A 20218-nucleotide genomic window follows, 5' to 3' on the forward strand; every position below is an offset into this window, starting at 1 on the left:
ATTTAAAGTATTCAACTATATTCATTTGAACAAAAAATATTAAAAACAACCAATCTTGCAGCTGTAGTGTTACACAAAATGAACCCATCAATTCTCACATTCTGATTTATAAACTAAACAAATAGAAAAACATCTACGAATACTTTCTAAAACGGAAACACCCTGCATGAATAAATCCAAAAATTAACAATGATTATAAAATTGCAGATACCATTGATTCTAGAATTACACATTCCATTTCCAGCTTACTTTATATATTCCATATATGTATACACCCTTCTCCAGTACAACACTGTATATGTTACTCATTTATATGCTGTTACTCTCAATTACACTTCATATATAGATTCCTCATTTGCTTTATATATTCCATATATGTTGCATTCTTTACCGAATATATAATTCTTTCATATATAGTTCTCTCATGAAATTAATTAAATTCCACAAAAGCAGCTAAGGGTATTGAATCAGTTAATGTAGATGGCGCTTATGGTTGATTCTGGTGGGGAATAGTACAGGGACATGCTCCACAGAATAGTAATTGGAATGGATACAAGAGGCTTTTTCAGATGATGCGCAAGCTCAAGCTGAAGCGACATGTCTGTTTTATATAAATACGTTTTTTTCACTTGCAGAAGATTTTTCCTCTCAGTGTGCATATAATTTATAAACATCATCTTTCTGGTCATTTTCACTTTTCCGTGCAAGTTCTTGGTAGCAATTTAACAACGGAATGTAGAAACTTGTCTTTATAAGTTGCTGCTTCTTAATAGTAGTGGTGCAATGCATGCTCTTGGTTAAATTAATAGAGTACATCTGTAATTTGGAATGGTTCTTTCTAAATTGGCAGGAATTTTTTCAGACGAGAAGATTGCATGATACTTCTGCTAATTGGATCAATGGAAACGATAGCCAATGATTGGGGGTATCTTTTGGCAGAATTACGAGGACTTTGTTGAGGATGGGATTCGAAAAGAAACTTTCAACTTGAACAAGGAGGGGGAAGAAGGTTATTTTGATGTAGATGGAAATTTTATTGAATATATGTATAAACACACTACTCTTTGGCACATATATTTTCAAACCCTTCTACACCTTCGACAATGTTTCAAACTTCGCAGCAAAGCTCGCGTACATCTCTTTTTTATTTCTATATATACATACATACATATATATATACACATTTGTTATATATATACATTTGTCATTGATTGCTGATTATTACCCAACACATGATGGATATAATCCCCCAAAAATTCACATTTTCACCATGTGCATTTCCTTTTGACTTATGACGTGCTAGGAAAAAATAAAATATACAATTTATCCACTTCAAATGACTTTATTTTTTAAGAAAATTCTTGAACCAGCAGGCTGAGAGTTTGGAATATCTTTTCATCCCATCTTTGAAATCCACATAGTTGATGCCAAACCTTACAGTATAACCCAACTCCCATTCAAAGTTGTCAAACAATGACCATGCAAAGAATCCCTTCACATTAACTCCATCCCTGCTCGAAAATATGAATATGAATCAGATATATACAACCATATATATCAGCGAAATTATTTAGTCATCAAGTAATAGAATGAAATCTTGTTTTTGTTATAAGCATACTTGAATATCGCAGTATGAAGATAATCAAAATGACGATCATAATAGTCAATTCTTTGATTATCAACTAGAGCATCCTTAAGTGGTAATTTGGGATCATTCGACTCATCAATTCCTACAATGATAGGTGGTATTGTTACGTAATTTCTAATATCTAGTAAGTCTAGTATATATTGGACAACATTTGATAACACAAAGTGATTTAAAAGCCACAAATTACCATTTTCAGTGATGTAAATTAGTGGATCCTTATACGTTCTCTTGATGTAAAGCAATAGCTCTCGAATTCCTCTTGGATAAACATGAAGCCAATCTGAAGGAGTCTGCAATATCATGAGGGTGAAACTTCAGCAATTTCACTATAAATAAATATCAAGAGGGTGAAACTTAATGAAACTTGATCAACATATTTGCAGAAACTATGTATACTACTATACTAGTTTAAGGTATATATATACACTCAAGGCTCACACAGTACATACCTCTGGACCAATTGGAACCCCATTACGCTCAGCTGCAGCAATAGACAAGTTCAAAGCCTTGTGAGTGTATATCTAATAAAGAAAGAAAGCCAACATCGTCAGCCAAAGCTCTTAGGTTTCTACTTACTTAAGAGATTGGCACGATAGTCCGTCGTGTAGTTTGGGTTTCTGGCATTAGGAGGAGGTGCATTGGCTGCATAATATGCTGTGTAGTAATTTACTCCAAGAAAATCAAATGAACCTTTTAGCATCTTGGATTGTTCTTTGGTGAACTTGGGTAATCGATTTTGGACGAGAGATCGCATACTATGCGGATAGTGACCATGCGTCAAGGGATCCATAAACCTATATTTTAAAAGAAAAACTAATGTAAATGGTTTGAAAACTTTAAGTTTTAACGACAAGGACAAAGTAAAAGGTAAAGTGAATAGTACCATGATTGACCTTTTTAGTGTAAAAATGTGGTTTTTCATTCAAGTGAACAGTACTGAGAGCTTTTCGTTAAAATTCTCTATTTTAAAAGGAAATTGTAACCTACATTAATTATATAAAAATGGAATATACCAACCATAAATTACTACATTTTTCTTTCAACAAACAATATTATAATTACACTTGGTTAAACACGAGTTTAAAACTAAACTTTAGGAAGGTGAATTCAAACTTGAGTGGAGCACATTGTGCTCTAGTCAACTTGGCTAAACACGAGTTTAAAATTAAATTATCCTATTGGATAGTCTCATTACTCATCTCAAATATTACCTAATTAGTTTTGTTGACAATGAATTCTTCTTTAATAGAAGAAGGGACTTTACATTGGCTTATAAGTAAGTTAGGCTATTCGTCATAGTGCGGATTAATTTTATGGTGGAACCTCTTTCTTCAAATTTATCATTTGTAGTGATACTAAAAAGTTCAAATTTTCCTAAGCCCTAAATTAACAAACGGTTTCTAAAACAATTTTCTACACTCCTGCGAAATGACAATTTCCGATTTTGTCGATCTTCTCCTTCCTTATAATAGCTCGATATAAACTCTCTTTCATGTGCTACTTAATACTACAGTCTAATAGTATTCTTCTTTACTTATTTATCAGAGGTCTTATGTTTGATTCTCTTCAAAGGCGAATTTGAACCACATTGTTGCTAACCCATTGTGAGGCCAAGCTCACCCATTCCCCTTCGTGTAAATACAATCGTTTGTTCATAAAAAAAAATAAAAAAAAAGCTTTCTTTCGAGTAAGTATATGTGGTGATGTCTTATCGTATTTTGTAGAGTGAGAAGAGTAATAGTTTCCTCCATTGCAGCAATAATTAATTAGTCACTGCAATTACTTTGCTTTGCTTTATAAATTTTACCATTTTTACTATAGTTTATTTATATTCCTCTTCAGTTGTAAACAAAATGTCTTAAATTCGAATCTCATTGACGATGAGTTCAAACCAATTTATCCCCCACTTCAGTATAATTTATCGTTATATTTAAAAATATATATTTATCCTTTAAATGTACATACCATCCAAACATAAACTCCAATGCTCTTTGTGCGGCATCTTTGTCCTGCTTTGAGTTAGAAAATGGCACAAACCAATGTGATATTAACGTTATTCCTATTATGCCCTTCTGTGATGCCTGCACACGTTACAAATTATTATTTGAGCATTTGCAAATAATAAATATATGGGACACTTTGGATGCGATCCCTAGTTATCAATATTCTTTGATTGAAACCTTGTTAGTTTTTAGTTTTTGATTGAGATCCCTGACATTAATGTAATAATGTAAGTAACTATATTTTTTAAATTAAAAATTAAAAATTGAAATTTGTAATTGTTTATATTAATGAGATTTTATGGGATTAAAAATAATAATAAAATATAAATTATACTCTCTATTATATTGTGTGTGTGTATGTGTGTGTGTATACATATATGTATGGGTACATTAACCAAAATTAACAAAAAAAGTTATTGTACCAAAACATGGATACATTCTCAAATCAACGAAAAAGAATGTACCCATATAAGTTTAAACATGGATTAAAAAATTTGAATGAATTTTATATTAAAAAAGGGTACATTTTACATATAACAAATTGCTATATTTGAGAATGGGTACATTTAAGATTAAAAAAATTGAAAAATTATATGAATGGGTACATTTAAGATTAAAAATTAAGAATCTTTTTATATATAAAAAAAACTAATAGGTACAAACTTAATTTAATTTAATTTATTATTATTTTGGAAATGTTTGAATTGAAAATTAATTAGAAGTTTAATAGAGGTGTGAGTATTAAATCCTAAATTAATTACTAATTTTTATATTAAAAAATTATATAATAAACATGTAAATTCATTATCACATTAATGCTAGGAACTTAAATCAAAATTTGATAACTAATAAGGTCTTAGTTAATAAACAGTAAGAACTAGGGACCGGATACTAATTTTTCCTAAATATATTTTTGACATAAACATCTATATATATAATTGGATTATAGTAATGCCTTAGAGATTTCTAAGAATGACCTGATACTTTTCTCTATACGACTTTACAGCAGCTGCATGAGATAGAAGTAGGTTGTGTGCCACCAAATATGGCTCAGTCCCTGATTTTCTACTTGGTGGAAACTTTCCTTCTACATAACCATGAGTAGTATAGCTCCACGGCTCGTTTAGCGTGATCCAATGCTTAACTTTGTCACCAAATTCCCTAAAGCATAAGTCTGCAAAGTCCCGAAAATGTTCCCTGTATATTGTATATTGGGAGGAGAATGAAAACAAACAGAAAATCATAAATTTTGGAGTAAGCTTTTTGTTACATTCTTATACAAATATTTTCAAGGGATGTATTATTCGTATTCTTCACAACACGATCCACAGACAGCACAACTAGTGAATCTCTATGATGTATTATAGCAAGGCTTTATTGTCGAATGAGCGTATATTTGCAAGTCTTATCAAAAAGTGATAATGTTTTGGTTCGATATGCAACGGGAATAGTTGAACTTTCACTTACACAACTCGAGGGCTTACGAAACCACCATATTCATCCTGCAATGCTTGGGGAGCATCCCAGTGAAAAATTGTGACGAAGGGCTTTAGACCTGCATTCACCAATTAATATATTAAAAAAAGAAAATGAATATCAATAGCTGATTTCTTTATTAATTTTTTCATTAAGGACGCATAACAGTAGAGTAATGTTAGGTAAATCAAATTTGCAAATCATATGATGTGTCATTAATAGAAAATAAGCACGTTAATCGACACGTAAGTAATAATTCAATCATCAATACACATCATACGATTTACAAAATTTAGTTTAAAAAATTGATCTTCCTAACATTATCCTATCTATTAGTCATAGGAGTCGGGTGCATAACCATTGGCTTGAAGCTCTTTGATTAGGTTGTTGTAATATCTGATTCCTTCTTTGTTCACACCGCCACTTAACTTTCCATCTGATCAATGTGATCCAAGTTAATGTATGGACAAACATGTTAAAGCATCAACTAAACACATGGCATAAAAAAATCATTCAACACGTATGATATGAAAAATCATTAAGCAAGGGATTGTAGTTGGCGAGAAGCGTTAATTCTCCCACCTCTGATAGGAGAAAAAAACTCCATGTTCGGCAACACGGTTCATACAGCCAGTGCCATAATATAAGTGATTGAACTTTTTTTAAGTATTCAACCATTTGTATTATAACTCTTGGTGTATTGGCCGACACATTGAAAAAAATCTCTTATAATACAGATCAATGAAAAATAAGGAAAAATATTAGTAACCTATCTATATTATGTATGGGATCAACGATCCCCTCTCTCATAATCAATTTAATTTATGATTTTTCAGGTATTGAAAATTCAAGGCAATGTAGGAATTACAAAGAACTAATCAAAATTAAAAATAAAAATAAAAATCTCACACATAGTTTTATGAATCGTCTTACTTGGTAACAACCTAGTCCATGAGATTGAGAATCTGTAAGCATCAAATCCCATTTCCTTCATAATCTGAACATCTTCCTATAACAGCAAGGAAGTTAGAGAATCCAATAAAAAAAAAAGAGAGAAAGTATAGGCATATAAAAAAGAAACCTTGTTGTTCTTTGTACATGATTTCATATACATATGGTGTGGGCTTAATTAATTGTACCTTGTAGCGATGATATTGATCAGTAGCCACATCACCATTGCTGCCATCTGCTATCCTACCTATTTTGTTTCCCATTAAAACATATAAGATATTTGAAATAGACCGTTAACATGTAGAATTAAAAATAAAATCAATAAATATATTGCCCTTTTAAAATATTATTGTAGTTTTTCAACTAACACGGTATTTATTGTTAATTTTGTTTAAGCTATATTAGTATGTCTAACGTCAATGTTTAATTTGTTTGCATTTCGCATTTCTTTATCCGTGCGAACGTTGTGGATACGAGTTAAGAGCTAGCAACCAAGAACCAAATTAAGCTTATTGACCATCAATTACCTCATCTCAAGATTTGGATTTAAAGTCTTAAACAGCGCTAAATGAAATTCAATATCCTTTTGATAATTGAAGAAAGAATAAAACCTGGATATTTGTGAGTGAATGCATCCCATATACTTGGTCCTCTACCATCTTCATTTGCAGCACCTTCATACTAAATTCAACACACGTGCGCGCACAGAAAATATAAATCAAAACCGTGCTTGTCATCTGACCATAACCTTAGCGAAAAAGCCAAAGTCAAGTACTACCTGCACTAGTAGGAAAAACACTTTGCGCGACGTAGGTCCTTCGTCGCGCAAAGTCCAAAAACCGTCACGCAAAAATTAGCGCAACGAACCTGCGTCGCGCGTCAACCGTCGCGGCAAGGCAGTGACAGAAGGGTTTGAGCGACGAAGAAGTAACCTACGTCGTGCAAAGTAGTTTTGCGCAACGTAGGACCTGCGTCGCGCAAACCCTTTTTTTTGGCAAAAAAAAAATTTATTTAATTTTTAATAAATATTGTAATTAAATTCTAAATAATAATTAATAAACCAAGAAAAAAGTATTTGATTATAAAATATATGAAAATGTACATACAAGATATCCGAACAAAAAAGAAAAAACTACAAGTAGTCTTCAAGCTACTGGTATCAGCAGGGTGAAGTGGCTGGAAGGTCAAAGGTGGAGCAAGATCAGGTGTTGGCATCGGGATTTGGAGGCCGGACATCTGTAAGGCCCGTACAATAGCCCTCATCTTCTCACCCTAGGCCGCAAGCTGACCTTTTAAGGTTGTCACGTCCTCCTTCAAGGCATTGACCTCTCATGTGGTCGATCTGGAAGAAGAGGCACCCGTCTCATGAACCCACGCCTTCCCCATACACTGAACAACATTGCCATGACAACGACCGAACTTCTGATCCAGGACCTCATTCAGGATCTGAAAACTTGCATCCTCGCCTTTTGGCCTTTACTTGCCTTTACTTTCCTGATTTGGAGGGTTAATAAACTATGCAAAATATATACTCGGCTAAAATACTACTCTAGTAATAGTTAAGATGGACCATCCACAAATAAAGAAACTCATTTGTAAAGAATCCCAAGTGTTTAAAATCTATTCAGAACACTCCACAAACCCCAAACAAGATGGACCATCCTATTTCTGCCTAGAATCTGCCAATCTGGATACAGTAATGAGCTATTTTGTACTCATTATCTTATGTGCTTTCTTGTTGATGGGTGTATGTAGCAAACATCAGACAAGACGATGGTGGTCAATTTTGTGATCCTTTAGACTTTGAATGATCATCATCTCCAATTAGCCATTTCATACTTTAGTACTATCGTCAGATCCAATTAGCAATCCAATATCACCATAATTTTGAGTGTACAACTACAACAATAGAGGAACTTGAAAATAAGATGATAAGATGGTAACTTCATTCTGGTTAATCAAATATTTTAGCTAGCAGCAAGTGGGTCAAGGCTTGATACCAAAGTCATAACTATGATTTTAAAGCACATTTCAACCAACAAAACCCAGAGTACACATGATAAACTATAATTCATTGATGGGAATGAAACATCTGAGAAAATATGAACTCAACAACCAAACCCAGTGTGCTCATGTCAAATATTAACAACAAGGGAATTTGTGTATGTATGTCAAGACTCAAGAATCAATTAAACAATGTCACCCAAGATAATAATCAATCAGGGGTGCTTTCTGTATTAGGAAGCCCAGAACAATATTTAAAAAAAAGGCTATATGGGTTATAGATCAGAAAGGGGTGCTTTTGCATGCTCAGAAGATTTTTATGTAACCAAATCGGACAATTTTGGATAAGATTAAACCACAATAACAACAATATAGTTTATACCAGCATGAGTCCAGATCTCAATTCAATTAAAGTAACAAATAAAAAAAACAAATAATATTTAAAAATATGAAATAGTGTAGACAAAAAGGAAATTACCACCACTTACCGATAAGTGATGCAGATGAAAACAATATGTCGATGACAACACAGAAGAACCTTACCAATACAAAAGATAAGAAGATGAAGGTGAAAAGGGTCTCACTGATGTAGGCTCTGTCCTGCCCAATGTATATAATGAACTCCTCGAGCAGCTAGACCATGTATGTAATGCAAATCAGATGAATTTCAAATATCAAACTCAGTAACAAATTAACATAAGAAAGAAGAAAAAAATTGCTACAATCAGAACAAGACTACGTTGATCAATACATCTTCTCACAAATAACTTTTTCTCATCCAAGGGACTGAAATTGATAGAACCAATCAGACATTAGGAGATGAAATTTGCTAGAAAATAGTGTTTAACACTAATCACAGTTGTAAACTGATAGTAACTTCCTCCAATGCTCAAAAGCATACATCTTCTCTCAAAGTTCACAATGTAACCAACCATGATCGAAACTCTCAACCAAAACCACCTTCCCACTTTCTCTGTTTTCTCCATCAAAACGAAAGTCCTAATCCTGCTATGCTATTGTTCATCATCCTAAACTAAATTCACCTGAACCCTCCAATTCGAAAAATAAATAGTCATTGAAAAAATAAACACTTTTTACATCAACCTTCAAACAATAAATTATAAGATCTCAATGTGTAAATTAGAATATTGGAATTCTTTCCTTCCATGCATCCTAATATCAGAAACAAGTAATTTATTTCACACACAATTTTCTCCAATATATCCACAACCACAACCCCAAGAAATTAAGTTGAACAGAACACCGACACATATAACTAAGTGATGCAGATGAAAACAACATGTCGAAGACAACACAGAAGAACCTTACCAATACAAGGGAACGAAGAAAAAATTGCAATCAACTTACAAAAACTTAGCTGGTTACAGAGTGTGAGATCTATGGCTGGTTGCAGAGGGTGAAGAATCCACCAATACCATTGAAGGACTTCGCCAGTATTGAATCCTAACCCTAAAATTCGATTTAACACTAAAACCCCCAATTTCTAATTTAACTTTCCAAATTGAATCTAATTACAATACCAAAATCTTAAACTTAAGGCATTAAAGCCTGATTCTGACCTTAGAAAGAAGAAAAATTAAGAATTAAGAAAAGATAGATACCTGATTCTGAGATGAATCTATGGCACGGTTTGCAGTCGGGAGTGGCTGAGATGAGCGATGGAAAGAAGCGATGAGCGAGAGGGAAGGATGAGGAGGATGAGGACCGGCTGAAATGAGCGATGGGGAGCAAGGATGAGGAGGAAGCTACGGGAAGAAGAGAGAGACCGAGTGAGAGAGAGGGAAGAGACAGTTTTTCAATTGCACGGTTTGCTGCGAAAATTTAAAAAAAGCGCCTATTTTTTACATGGCGCGACGCAGGTATACATTTTGACGTCGCGCAAAGTGATTTTGCGCAACGATCATATTGTGACGTCACGCAAGGCATTTATAAAAAAAAATTATTATTAAATATACTGAAAATGTAATTTTTACTTCTTTCAAATTCAATTTTTTAAAAATAAAACCCACAATAATATATTTTTCTAACAAAAACCCGACCCGATCTACAATAATAAATTTAAAGCTACTTAATAAATATACATACCATTAAATTTTTTAAGTGTTATATGTACAAAATAAATAAAATTAAATTTACTTAATAAATATATATACCATTGAAATCGATGGGATACGCATTGTACGAAACTAATTTCAACGATCCAACCGTCAAACTTGTTTGTATATGCTCCAATATCGCATACGCCAAAAATCGCAAAAAACAAATATTCAGAGATCAAGTAACGGGACAAACATTTTCGACGGATATAAACAAAAAATCACGATTTAACGGTAGTTTTAACTCCGATTTTGATGATTTTTTACGGCTACACTCCTTGACTCTATATGAATACAATGAACTAATTCGATCGTCAATTTAAAACATTTCCACAAGTGGATACCACAAAATCTTATGTTATACTTAATGAAAGTATAAATGAACTCAAGTGTTAGTGGGTCTATTGTTTTAATGGGATACGTATTGTACGAAACTAGTTTCAACGATCCAACCGTCAAACTTGTTTGTATATGTGTTGAGATCGCATACGCCAAAAATTTGCAAAAAACAAACCTTCAGAGATCAAGTAACGGGACAAAAAATTTCGACGGTTATAAACGAAAAAATCATGATTTAACGGTTATTTTAACTCCGATTTTGATGATTTTTTATAGCTACACTCCTAGATCCTATATGAATACAGCGAACTGATTCGATCGTCAATTTAAAATATTTACACAAGTGGATACCACAAAATCTTCTGTTATACTTGATGAAAGTAAAACTAAAATCTAAGTGTTAGGGAATCTAACGTTTTAATGAGATACGCATTATACAAAACTAGTTTTAACAATCCAACCGTCAAACTTGTTTTTATATGCATCGAGATCGTATACGCCAAAGAAACCTTGTTGTTCTTTGTACATGATTTCATATACATATGGTGTGGGCTTAATTAATTGTACCTTGTAGCGATGATATTGATCAGTAGCCACATTACCATTGCTGCCATCTGCTATCCTACCTATTTTGTTTCCCATTAAAACATATAAGATATTTGAAATAGACCGTTAACATGTAGAATTAAAAATAAAATCAATAAATATATTGCCCTTTTAAAATATTATTGTAGTTTTTCAACTAACACGGTATTTATTGTTAATTTTGTTTAAGCTATATTAGTATGTCTAACGTCAATGTTTAATTTGTTTGCATTTCGCATTTCTTTATCCGTGCGAACGTTGTGGATACGAGTTAAGAGCTAGCAACCAAGAACCAAATTAAGCTTATTGACCATCAATTACCTCATCTCAAGATTTGGATTTAAAGTCTTAAACAGCGCTAAATGAAATTCAATATCCTTTTGATAATTGAAGAAAGAATAAAACCTGGATATTTGTGAGTGAATGCATCCCATATACTTGGTCCTCTACCATCTTCATTTGCAGCACCTTCATACTAAATTCAACACACGTGCGCGCACAGAAAATATAAATCAAAACCGTGCTTGTCATCTGACCATAACCTTAGCGAAAAAGCCAAAGTCAAGTACTACCTGGTAGGCCGCTGAAGCTGCCCCGAAAATGAAACCGGCTGGAAAACTGCTTCGTTTTAGGACACCAGTGTCACATGTAGTACCAAAATGGCTTTGATTGATAGCTCTACTTGTCACTGCACAGCCAAGAACTAGTAGCAAGCTGAAGAGGATAGTGTTGGAATTGTTGGATCGCCGGGCCCGTTCCACTCTAACGACATCGATACTGTCCCCACTTAACCACCTGCACAATCCTCAGGTGTGGGGTTTTATCACAAAAGGCCTCGATGTTAGTTAGAGTGGGGTAATACTATTTAAACCCCTTTGGTTTTCTTCACCCCACCGATGTGGGACAATTTTAACACTCCCCCTCACGTGTAACCTCATTTAGTGGTTCACACGTGGAGATCCACATCGGTAATTGAAACTCAGAGGTCGGCTCACGTTGGGCCTACTTGTTTTCAATGGAACTCAGCGGTCATCTCTATATTAAGAGCTCAGACTTGTTTCCTTCCGGGTGGTGACAAGCTCATTGGCTTGCACACACAAGCTCGTTGGCTTGCACGAGCCCGCAACCGTGGGCTCTGATACCATGTTGGAATTGTTGGATCGCCGGGCCCGTTCCACTCTAACGACATCGATACTGTCCCCACTTAACCAACTGCACAATCCTCAGGTGTGGGGTTTTATCACAAAAGGCCTCGATGTTAGTTAGAGTGGGGTAATACTATTTAAACCCCTTTGGTTTTCTTCACCCCACCGATGTGGGACAATTTTAACACTCCCCCTCACGTGTAACCTCATTTAGTGGTTCACACGTGGGCTCTGATACCATGTTGGAATTGTTGTATCAGTATCGATGTCGTTAGAGTGGAACGGGCCCGGCGATCCAACAATTCCAACATGGTATCAGAGCCCACGGTTGCGGGCTCGTGCAAGCCAACGAGCTTGTGCGTGCAAGCCAACGAGCTTGTCACCACCCGGAAGGAAACAAGTCTGAGCTCTTAATATAGAGATGACCGTTGAGTTCCATTGAAAACAAGTAGGCCCAACGTGAGCCGACCTCTGAGTTTCAATTACCGATGTGGATCTCCACGTGTGAACCACTAAATGAGGTTACACGTGAGGGGGAGTGTTAAAATTGTCCCACATCGGTGGGGTGAAGAAAACCAAAGGGGTTTAAATAGTATTACCCCACTCTAACTAACATCGAGGCCTTTTGTGATAAAACCCCACACCTGAGGATTGTGCAGGTGGTTAAGTGGGGACAGTATCGATGTCGTTAGAGTGGAACGGGCCCGGCGATCCAACAATTCCAACAGATAGTACTGCCTTGGAGTGCCATAGTTAAGTTCGTATTTTTGTTTTAGGTATTTATATAAATCATGTAGAAACCATGAAATAACAAAAGGACTGAGGAATTAATGATATTAATTTGAAAGCTATGCCATCTGATTCGATTCTTATAAACGCTTCCATGCATATTAACCTAAAATGTTGGACAACAAAGAAGGGGATATACTTGGAAAGCTTTCCCTGGCCCTATATTTCAATAAGAAGCGGTCAATGCGCTATACGTAGTTTAAGTTGTGAACGGATTACATTCAAGTCTTAAAATTGAGCCCTTGTGAGCTATATTCGGAGAAATAGGAGCTTTCGTGTACACACCTAGGACGTAGGGTTGCGAGTATGCTACATGTAGTTTTTTCATGCAAACATATATCTACGTTATAAGTAAGTCGGTGAATGAGTGCATCCCTTAAGAAAGCATCCAAGCATTATTCTATTTACGATCTAAATCTGATTTTCATGCTACTTTTCTTTGGATTTTGAATGTCATAGGTTGAAATAATTATCTCATATTTGTATTATACGCAGACTGATAAGTTTGCTGCAAGGAAGTTAGAATTTTGATCCCCATAGACATTTATTATTGATTTTTTGGTACAAAACATACATTTATTTTTGTCCGTAGACAAAAATAAAATTCATATTATTGAAGGAATACAAATATTAAAAAAGGGAAATGATATGCTTAAATGTCTATGTCACGAACAATAATTGCAATCGGCCTTCTTTCTACTCTTTCAAGAAATTTTTGAACCATCGTGCTGACAGTTTTGAATGCCTTTTTTGCCCATCATTGAAATCCACAAAGATCAAACCAAACCGTACTGTGTATCCAGCAGACCATTCAAAATTGTCTAGTAACGACCATGAAAAGTATCCTTTCACATTGACACCATCCCTGCAAACAAAAGAGAGGAAAATTAAATACAATGATTACTAGTTTAATGATTAAATAACCAAAATGTAAGAAGGCTAGACCATATATATAAATAACCTTAGTAATAACTAGTGAAAATAATTTTTTTGTCACTTAGTCCTACGGTTTAATGATATTCTTCTTCATTTGTAAGTGAGAAATCTTAGATTTAATTATTGCCAAAGACAAATTTGAACCACATTATTGTTAGCCCAATCTCTCACCCTCTTAGTATAAATAATATTATTTGTTAAAAAAGAACTTACTTGATTGCTCTGTTAAGGTAATCGAGGTGCTGATAGATGTAATCAATTCTATGGGTGTCATTGAGAGATTTCTCAAGTGATAATGTGGGATCATTCCACTCATCAATGCCTGCAAACATAGTTTGTTATCACGTACGATCCTTAAGTTTATATCACTTTATAGAACTTAACTGAAACATTGATGATCTAATTAATCAAGGTTTAAAAATAATTACCGTTCTCAGTAATGTAAATGAGAGGATTTTGATAATTTTTCTTTGTGTAAACTAAAAGTTCTTGAAGTCCTTTAGGATAAACATATAGCCAGCTTGAAGCACCCTGCAACCCAATATTTGAAGATAATTGAGCTAATTACATGAAAACAATTATCCTTCGAATACTAATAACATAAGCTAATAATTTGATGCGTACCGGCGGACCAATAGGGACCCCATTATGCAATGCTGCACAAAATTAATGAATATTAGAATTTACTAAACTTGAATTGATCAAAGTAAGCTTTTCAATTAGTGAAATAAGACTTTATTGTTGTTGTTGTACTCACGTGATTGAAAAACGCGAGCATCAGTCAAGTAACTTGCATTTAGAGAATTATTGTGAGGTGCATAGCTTGAATAATGAGTAGTATAGTAATTTATTCCAATGAAGTCATATGACCCTTTTATTAACTTGGATTGTTCTGCCGTGAATACAGGTAATCGTTTTCCAACAAGAACTTTCATGGTGTGTGGATAACTACCACTTGTCAATGGCTCCATAAACCTATATAAACAAGAAAAATTAAAGAATAAAGTCAATATTATACATGTAAAGTATTGGTGGCCACTTAAGGTAGTTGTGTTAAAATATAAAAATTATTAATATACTTGCCATCCAAGCATAAAATCCAAAGATCGTAATGCAGCATTTTGATGGCGCGTGCTGTTAGAAACAGGCACAAACCAATGTACCCCTAGTGCCATCCCTATTACGCCCCTCTGAATTTTCTGCACATTATCACGCAAATTTGGTTTTTTCAGAGCAAGAAAAAGGTACAGCCCTTGTCTATTTAACTATATAAACTATTCAATGTTGTATTAATTATAACTTAATAGCGTGTCACATAGAGTTTTGAATGAGGAACCAATAGTATGACCATAAAAAATAATTAATACCTGATATTTGTATCTGTACAGCTTTACTGCAGCTGCATGAGCAAGGAGGAAGTTGTGTGCCACCAAATATGGTTCAGTACCAGAATCTCCACCAGTACAGTTTCGCTCCATCCAAGCTGAACATCTTCCTGGTGCGAAAGCTCCTTCTGCATAACCATTAACTGCATAGGTCCATGGCTCGTTCAAGGTCATCCAATGCTTCACTCGGTCACCAAATACCTTATAACAAATTTCAGCGAAATCTCGAAAATGATTGCTGCATATTGGAAGATTTAAAATCAATTATTTTGTGCTGATTTTGAAGCTTATGCATTAATTATATCAGTACGCATTTAAATAAACGATCTTTATGCAGAGGATATAAGCGTTCACTCACACAATTTTTGGGCTTAAGAAACCCCCGTATTCTTCTTCTAACGCTTGGGGAAGATCCCAATGGAAGATTGTCACGAATGGCTTTAGACCTATATATAACATGACCATTAAAAGTAAAAAGTTCGGTTATAACGTATTCTTATTAGATATTTTGTAAGGTGGGAGGATATATGATACTGGGCAGCTGTATCACCTCTGCTTAGGAGTGCATTGATGAGATTATTGTAGTATTTGATTCCTTCTTGGTTCACACCCCCACTTAGCTTTCCATCTAATTGTAGTTAGAAGAAACAAATAATCAAATACCTTCAAAGGGCGTAAAACAGGACAGTTGTCTGCAATATATTGAGGATTTGTTGGAAACAAATACGTGAAAGCGGGGGTACAACCACCCACTTACTTGGTAATACTCTGGACCATGAGATAGATAACCTATAAGCATCCAAGCCCATGTTCTTCATAATCCCTACATCTTCCTACATATGATAACACAAAAGATACTACAAGAATAAATCTCATCTGAGAATTAAGTCCTGGATTTTCTTATGGTCGTGTGCTTATTGAATCAAGATTCAAGAAGGTATGGAGAATAAATTTGATGTGATTTTTGAACCTTATAACGGTGATATTGATCAGCAGCTACATCTCCAGTGGTGCTACCATTGATCCTTTCTGCATTTAACCAAAGAAATTTTTATTTTTTAGAGAAAGATGATCGCAGAAATTAGTATACTTATGTGTGTGTGTGTACTGCAACTCACAATCTATTCATCTATAAGGAAAAATCGCTTCTTTTATATGTGTTATAAGATTTCTGCACCGGACCAGGTTCAGTTAAATATCAACTGAAATAAATAAACATGCAACTTGTAATTATTGTTAGGTAACAACACAATGAAGTCGCCGTTTTTGTTTATAAAAATAGATTGAACTACAAATGTATAAAGAGGATATATTAATTATCACACACACACTTAGATATTATATATGAACTTTCAGTCGGTTTCTTTTTTCCTCATTTTTTTATAGCCGGAAATACAGGTATCCCGTCAGGACAGAAAAAGAAAACGACCAAAGAAATTTTACTTGATTGCACCCTGGCCATGATGAATGCCCACGAGGCTATTTTATTACACTTATATAAAGCAGAACAAGTCAAGAATAACTAAATTTCATGAAGTCGACACTAGCACTACAATCTGAAGGTAATTTTCTCCACTTTGTAAATGAGAGATTTAAGTTGCACTGTCAAAAAGGGGGAATTCAATAACTAATTACAGTTGGCGCACCATATGACTTAACCAAAATATCCAATTACAATATATTGTTGTATAAACAGAATTTCATGAAGTGGTTCCGAATGAAAGATTACGTTTGGTTTTGAAAGATAAAAAAGGCATGCATGCAGCAGGCCGGCGAAGAGATAAATTAAATTTGGCTTAATTGGAGAAACCTATAGAACAAAAGAACGACACCAGAGATTTAGAAAAAGTTATTTAAAAAAGAAACAATGTGGTTTTGGTTGCAGACGTGGGCGTGACCACATTAGCTAGAGTGAAATTTGTGCTCCCCCTCATGCATCCTAGTCCAAATCTCCTTCTTTGGCATTTAAATTGGTTAAAAGTAAAATGTCGCTGGTATAGAAAACATATAATTTGATTCGGGATGCATCTGTGGAGGTACCTGGATACTGGTGGGTGTAGTTATCCCAAATGCTTGGTTTTCTACCACCTTGATTCCATGCACCTTCATACTGTAGTACACAATGATGACATCAGTATATTTGTTAAAGATGCTAATTGGTGATCTGGCATTAAAAGAAAGCTAATATATAAAACACAGATAAAAGGCATATGACTAACTTGGTAAGCTGATGAAGCTGAGCCAAATATGAACCCTCTAGGAAAACTGGTCCTGTTGAGGCTGGTAGTGCTATAACGACTAGGTATAACAGGAGATTTTTTAGCGTTTGTCAATGCAATGCCAATTATAAATAGCACAGCCAACAGCAAAGAATCAAGTTTCATTGCCATAACTAAGGGTTTCTGGTGATCCAGACTGGTTTTTGCTCTTCTTGGCATGGCGTTTATATAGAGGAAGTACACTTGAGAAAAACAAATGAAGGATGATATTGAACCAGAAAACGTGGGAGGAGACGTATAATAATATATGATAACAGCTATTAGTCTTCGCCAATTTAGATAAGTTTTCAATATATGACTAAATATGTATTACGGGAAGTTACAAAGTGAAGGCACGCCAACATTCAAAAGTCAATTATTCGTTTACAATTAATCGTTTATTGACACTAATTAATAACTGTAATCTAATGTGAGAAGAGTATCAATCCCACATCATAATTAATTTTGTGTAAAATATATGATATATAATTAATGGCTAGTATGGGATTGCTCGAGTAAGAAACATTTTTGTTCTTAAGTGATTTTAATAGAAACATAACAAACTGTTTATTAAAAATATTTATTAACAACTCCTAAAAGAAAATGATAGTTGCTTTTTAGAAAGCACTTTTGGTTGTTTTTTGCCAAGTAATGTCATCGGTACTTCTAGCTATCTCAAAAGTACATTGGTCATTCGAAAAACACTTCTAAACTGAGCTAATTAGGTAAGAGGTGAAAATGAGAGGTGGGTATGTATATGTGGGATGAAATTCTATTTTTGAGGCTCTGAAAAGTAAACGATATACATACAGCTTTCTCTTCTTGATTTGAAATAGTCTTCAGCTCCTTGAAATTTCTAATAACGAAAAAAAATTGCCATGGGAGTTGTCTGGATCGCATGTTTATCTTCCTTTTGTTCTGGAAGGCGTATGATTTTTTTCTTACGCTAAATATCTCAGGATAAGCATTCCATGGTAGTATGAGAAAGGTCTAATTCACATTCTTCCTTCCTCCAAAACAATTGAAGAATTCCACTTTGAAATTTTCTTCTTGTCATATCCTAACAATTTTACCTTGAATCTGCGCCTCTAATTTGAATTGCATATGTAGCTTACAAGTTATGAAATTTTGTGTATATACAAACACTAACCATTGTATCGGAACTATATAAACGAAAGTGGCCACCGTGTTGATTAAAATGTGAACATAAACTCCAAATTAAGTTTGGAGATGAGGGAATATCCTTCACCACACACCTTCACATGTGATCTCTTTCTACTTAACACTTATTCAACTTGAATTTCGATGTTGTGTGACGTGGAAACTCGGATAACACATATCTTAGAATTTGAGTGCTCAACCTAAAATCTAAGGCCCGAGATATTTCAAACAATAATAAAAAATTTGATTCAATGCACTATACAACAACATAGACTTATCTCAATAAGTGAGGTCGGCTGTATGAATCTTATAATGTCATTGCGGGTCGGTTTCATTTAGGATTTGTTATATAGAGATTTGACGTGAAAACGGAGTGTCAGCTGTCGACTACCTGACCACCTTTATCTCCTCCTTTATCTAGATTTGAGACCACCAACAGAGTATAAAATTACACAGACGAAGTTTTTATTAAATGTAATACATATAGAATACATCACATGATATCTTTTATATTCTTTTAGAATCTCCACAATGCATATAAAATGACACGAGGAGCAAACGTACAACTGGCATTTTTGCTGATCACCATTTAGTGTGTTATATGCTCACCATCCTATTTATTACATTTAGATGAGTTTGAATTTCAAGATTCGTGTAGTGGATAGACACAAATCTCAAAATTCAAACTCATCTAACAGTAATAAATAAGGTGGTGAGCATACACCACACTAAATGGTGGTGAGCAAAAATGCAGTCTTTAATTAATTCTTTAATTTGTTTTTGTGCCAACTAGTCACTAAATTAAGCCTACTTTGAAACTGGCTCCCTGTACGTCAAGACCAATTGCCTGCCAAACGAACTCTCAGTTTCCATGCATGGCTAGAGAGCCGCAGAACAGCACTAGACCAACCTTGTCTAGAATTCCCCTCAAAAGTTACTCACACAACAGAGAAACAAAAAGAGATTAGAACCTTCTTCGACTGATTTAGTTAAAAAAAAAACTAATGGAATTAGCTAAGAAAACCTAGGGTTTAGGAGCAAATCCTAGCCGCAAAACACTGTCCTTGTAATAGTTAGAGGCAACTGGTCAACTAAAGCCCACCCAAATACAATGATGCTCATGTAAAGTTCATATTTTGAGGACCTGCGAGGACTCTTTTACTGTTTTATCTTGTGATACTGTTACGATAGTTCTATGACTTGCAAGGTTGTTATCTTTTTTGTTAGTTAAATATGGGTCTTCATAGTGATTGAGAAATTGTATTGTATTCATGATGAGTTTGTAATTGGGAATTTGTGTAGTGTTTTTTTGGCGTGTTTGACTTTTTGGTTACGTTCAATATGTCTGTTCTATGTACGTTTTTGATGGTTTTTCTTAACAAATGTTTTTTACTTTAAAAAGGACACAAGCCTAAGTATTA

General features: G+C 34.3%; 2 protein-coding genes across 4 annotated transcripts; both read right to left on the reverse strand.

The window, feature by feature from the left end:
• Positions 1-1104: 1104 nt before the first annotated feature.
• LOC126588797 (beta-glucosidase 12-like) lies at positions 1105-11849 on the reverse strand. 3 transcript variants are annotated; one of them, XM_050253920.1, is made up of 13 exons: positions 11696-11849; positions 6690-6759; positions 6267-6325; positions 6061-6136; positions 5486-5563; positions 5119-5206; positions 4629-4848; positions 3614-3729; positions 2225-2442; positions 2098-2129; positions 1836-1938; positions 1619-1730; positions 1105-1511 (listed from the first exon to the last, which is right to left on the reverse strand). In XM_050253920.1, the coding sequence occupies exons 4-13, from the start codon at positions 6119-6121 to the stop codon at positions 1343-1345; spliced, it is 1197 nt and encodes a 398-aa protein (XP_050109877.1). In that variant the 5' UTR covers positions 6122-6136; positions 6267-6325; positions 6690-6759; positions 11696-11849; the 3' UTR covers positions 1105-1342. The 3 variants fall into 3 exon arrangements, with proteins under 3 accessions (XP_050109877.1, XP_050109874.1, XP_050109875.1); XM_050253917.1 differs by lacking the exon at positions 6690-6759 and adding an exon at positions 11529-11598; XM_050253918.1 differs by lacking the exons at positions 6267-6325; positions 6690-6759 and adding exons at positions 11106-11164; positions 11529-11598.
• Positions 11850-13576: 1727 nt separating this feature from the next.
• LOC126588794 (beta-glucosidase 12-like) lies at positions 13577-17831 on the reverse strand. Its single transcript, XM_050253913.1, has 13 exons — positions 17598-17831; positions 17419-17488; positions 16349-16407; positions 16136-16211; positions 15929-16006; positions 15737-15824; positions 15361-15616; positions 15077-15192; positions 14751-14968; positions 14618-14649; positions 14422-14524; positions 14207-14315; positions 13577-13922 (listed from the first exon to the last, which is right to left on the reverse strand). Exons 1-13 carry the CDS (start codon positions 17814-17816, stop codon positions 13754-13756), a joined length of 1593 nt encoding a protein of 530 aa, XP_050109870.1. The 5' UTR covers positions 17817-17831; the 3' UTR covers positions 13577-13753.
• Between the last annotated feature and the right edge of the window lie 2387 nt (positions 17832-20218).

The sequence above is a fragment of the Malus sylvestris genome, chromosome 11, assembly GCF_916048215.2.
Source record: "Malus sylvestris chromosome 11, drMalSylv7.2, whole genome shotgun sequence".
Taxonomy (NCBI): domain Eukaryota; kingdom Viridiplantae; phylum Streptophyta; class Magnoliopsida; order Rosales; family Rosaceae; genus Malus; species Malus sylvestris.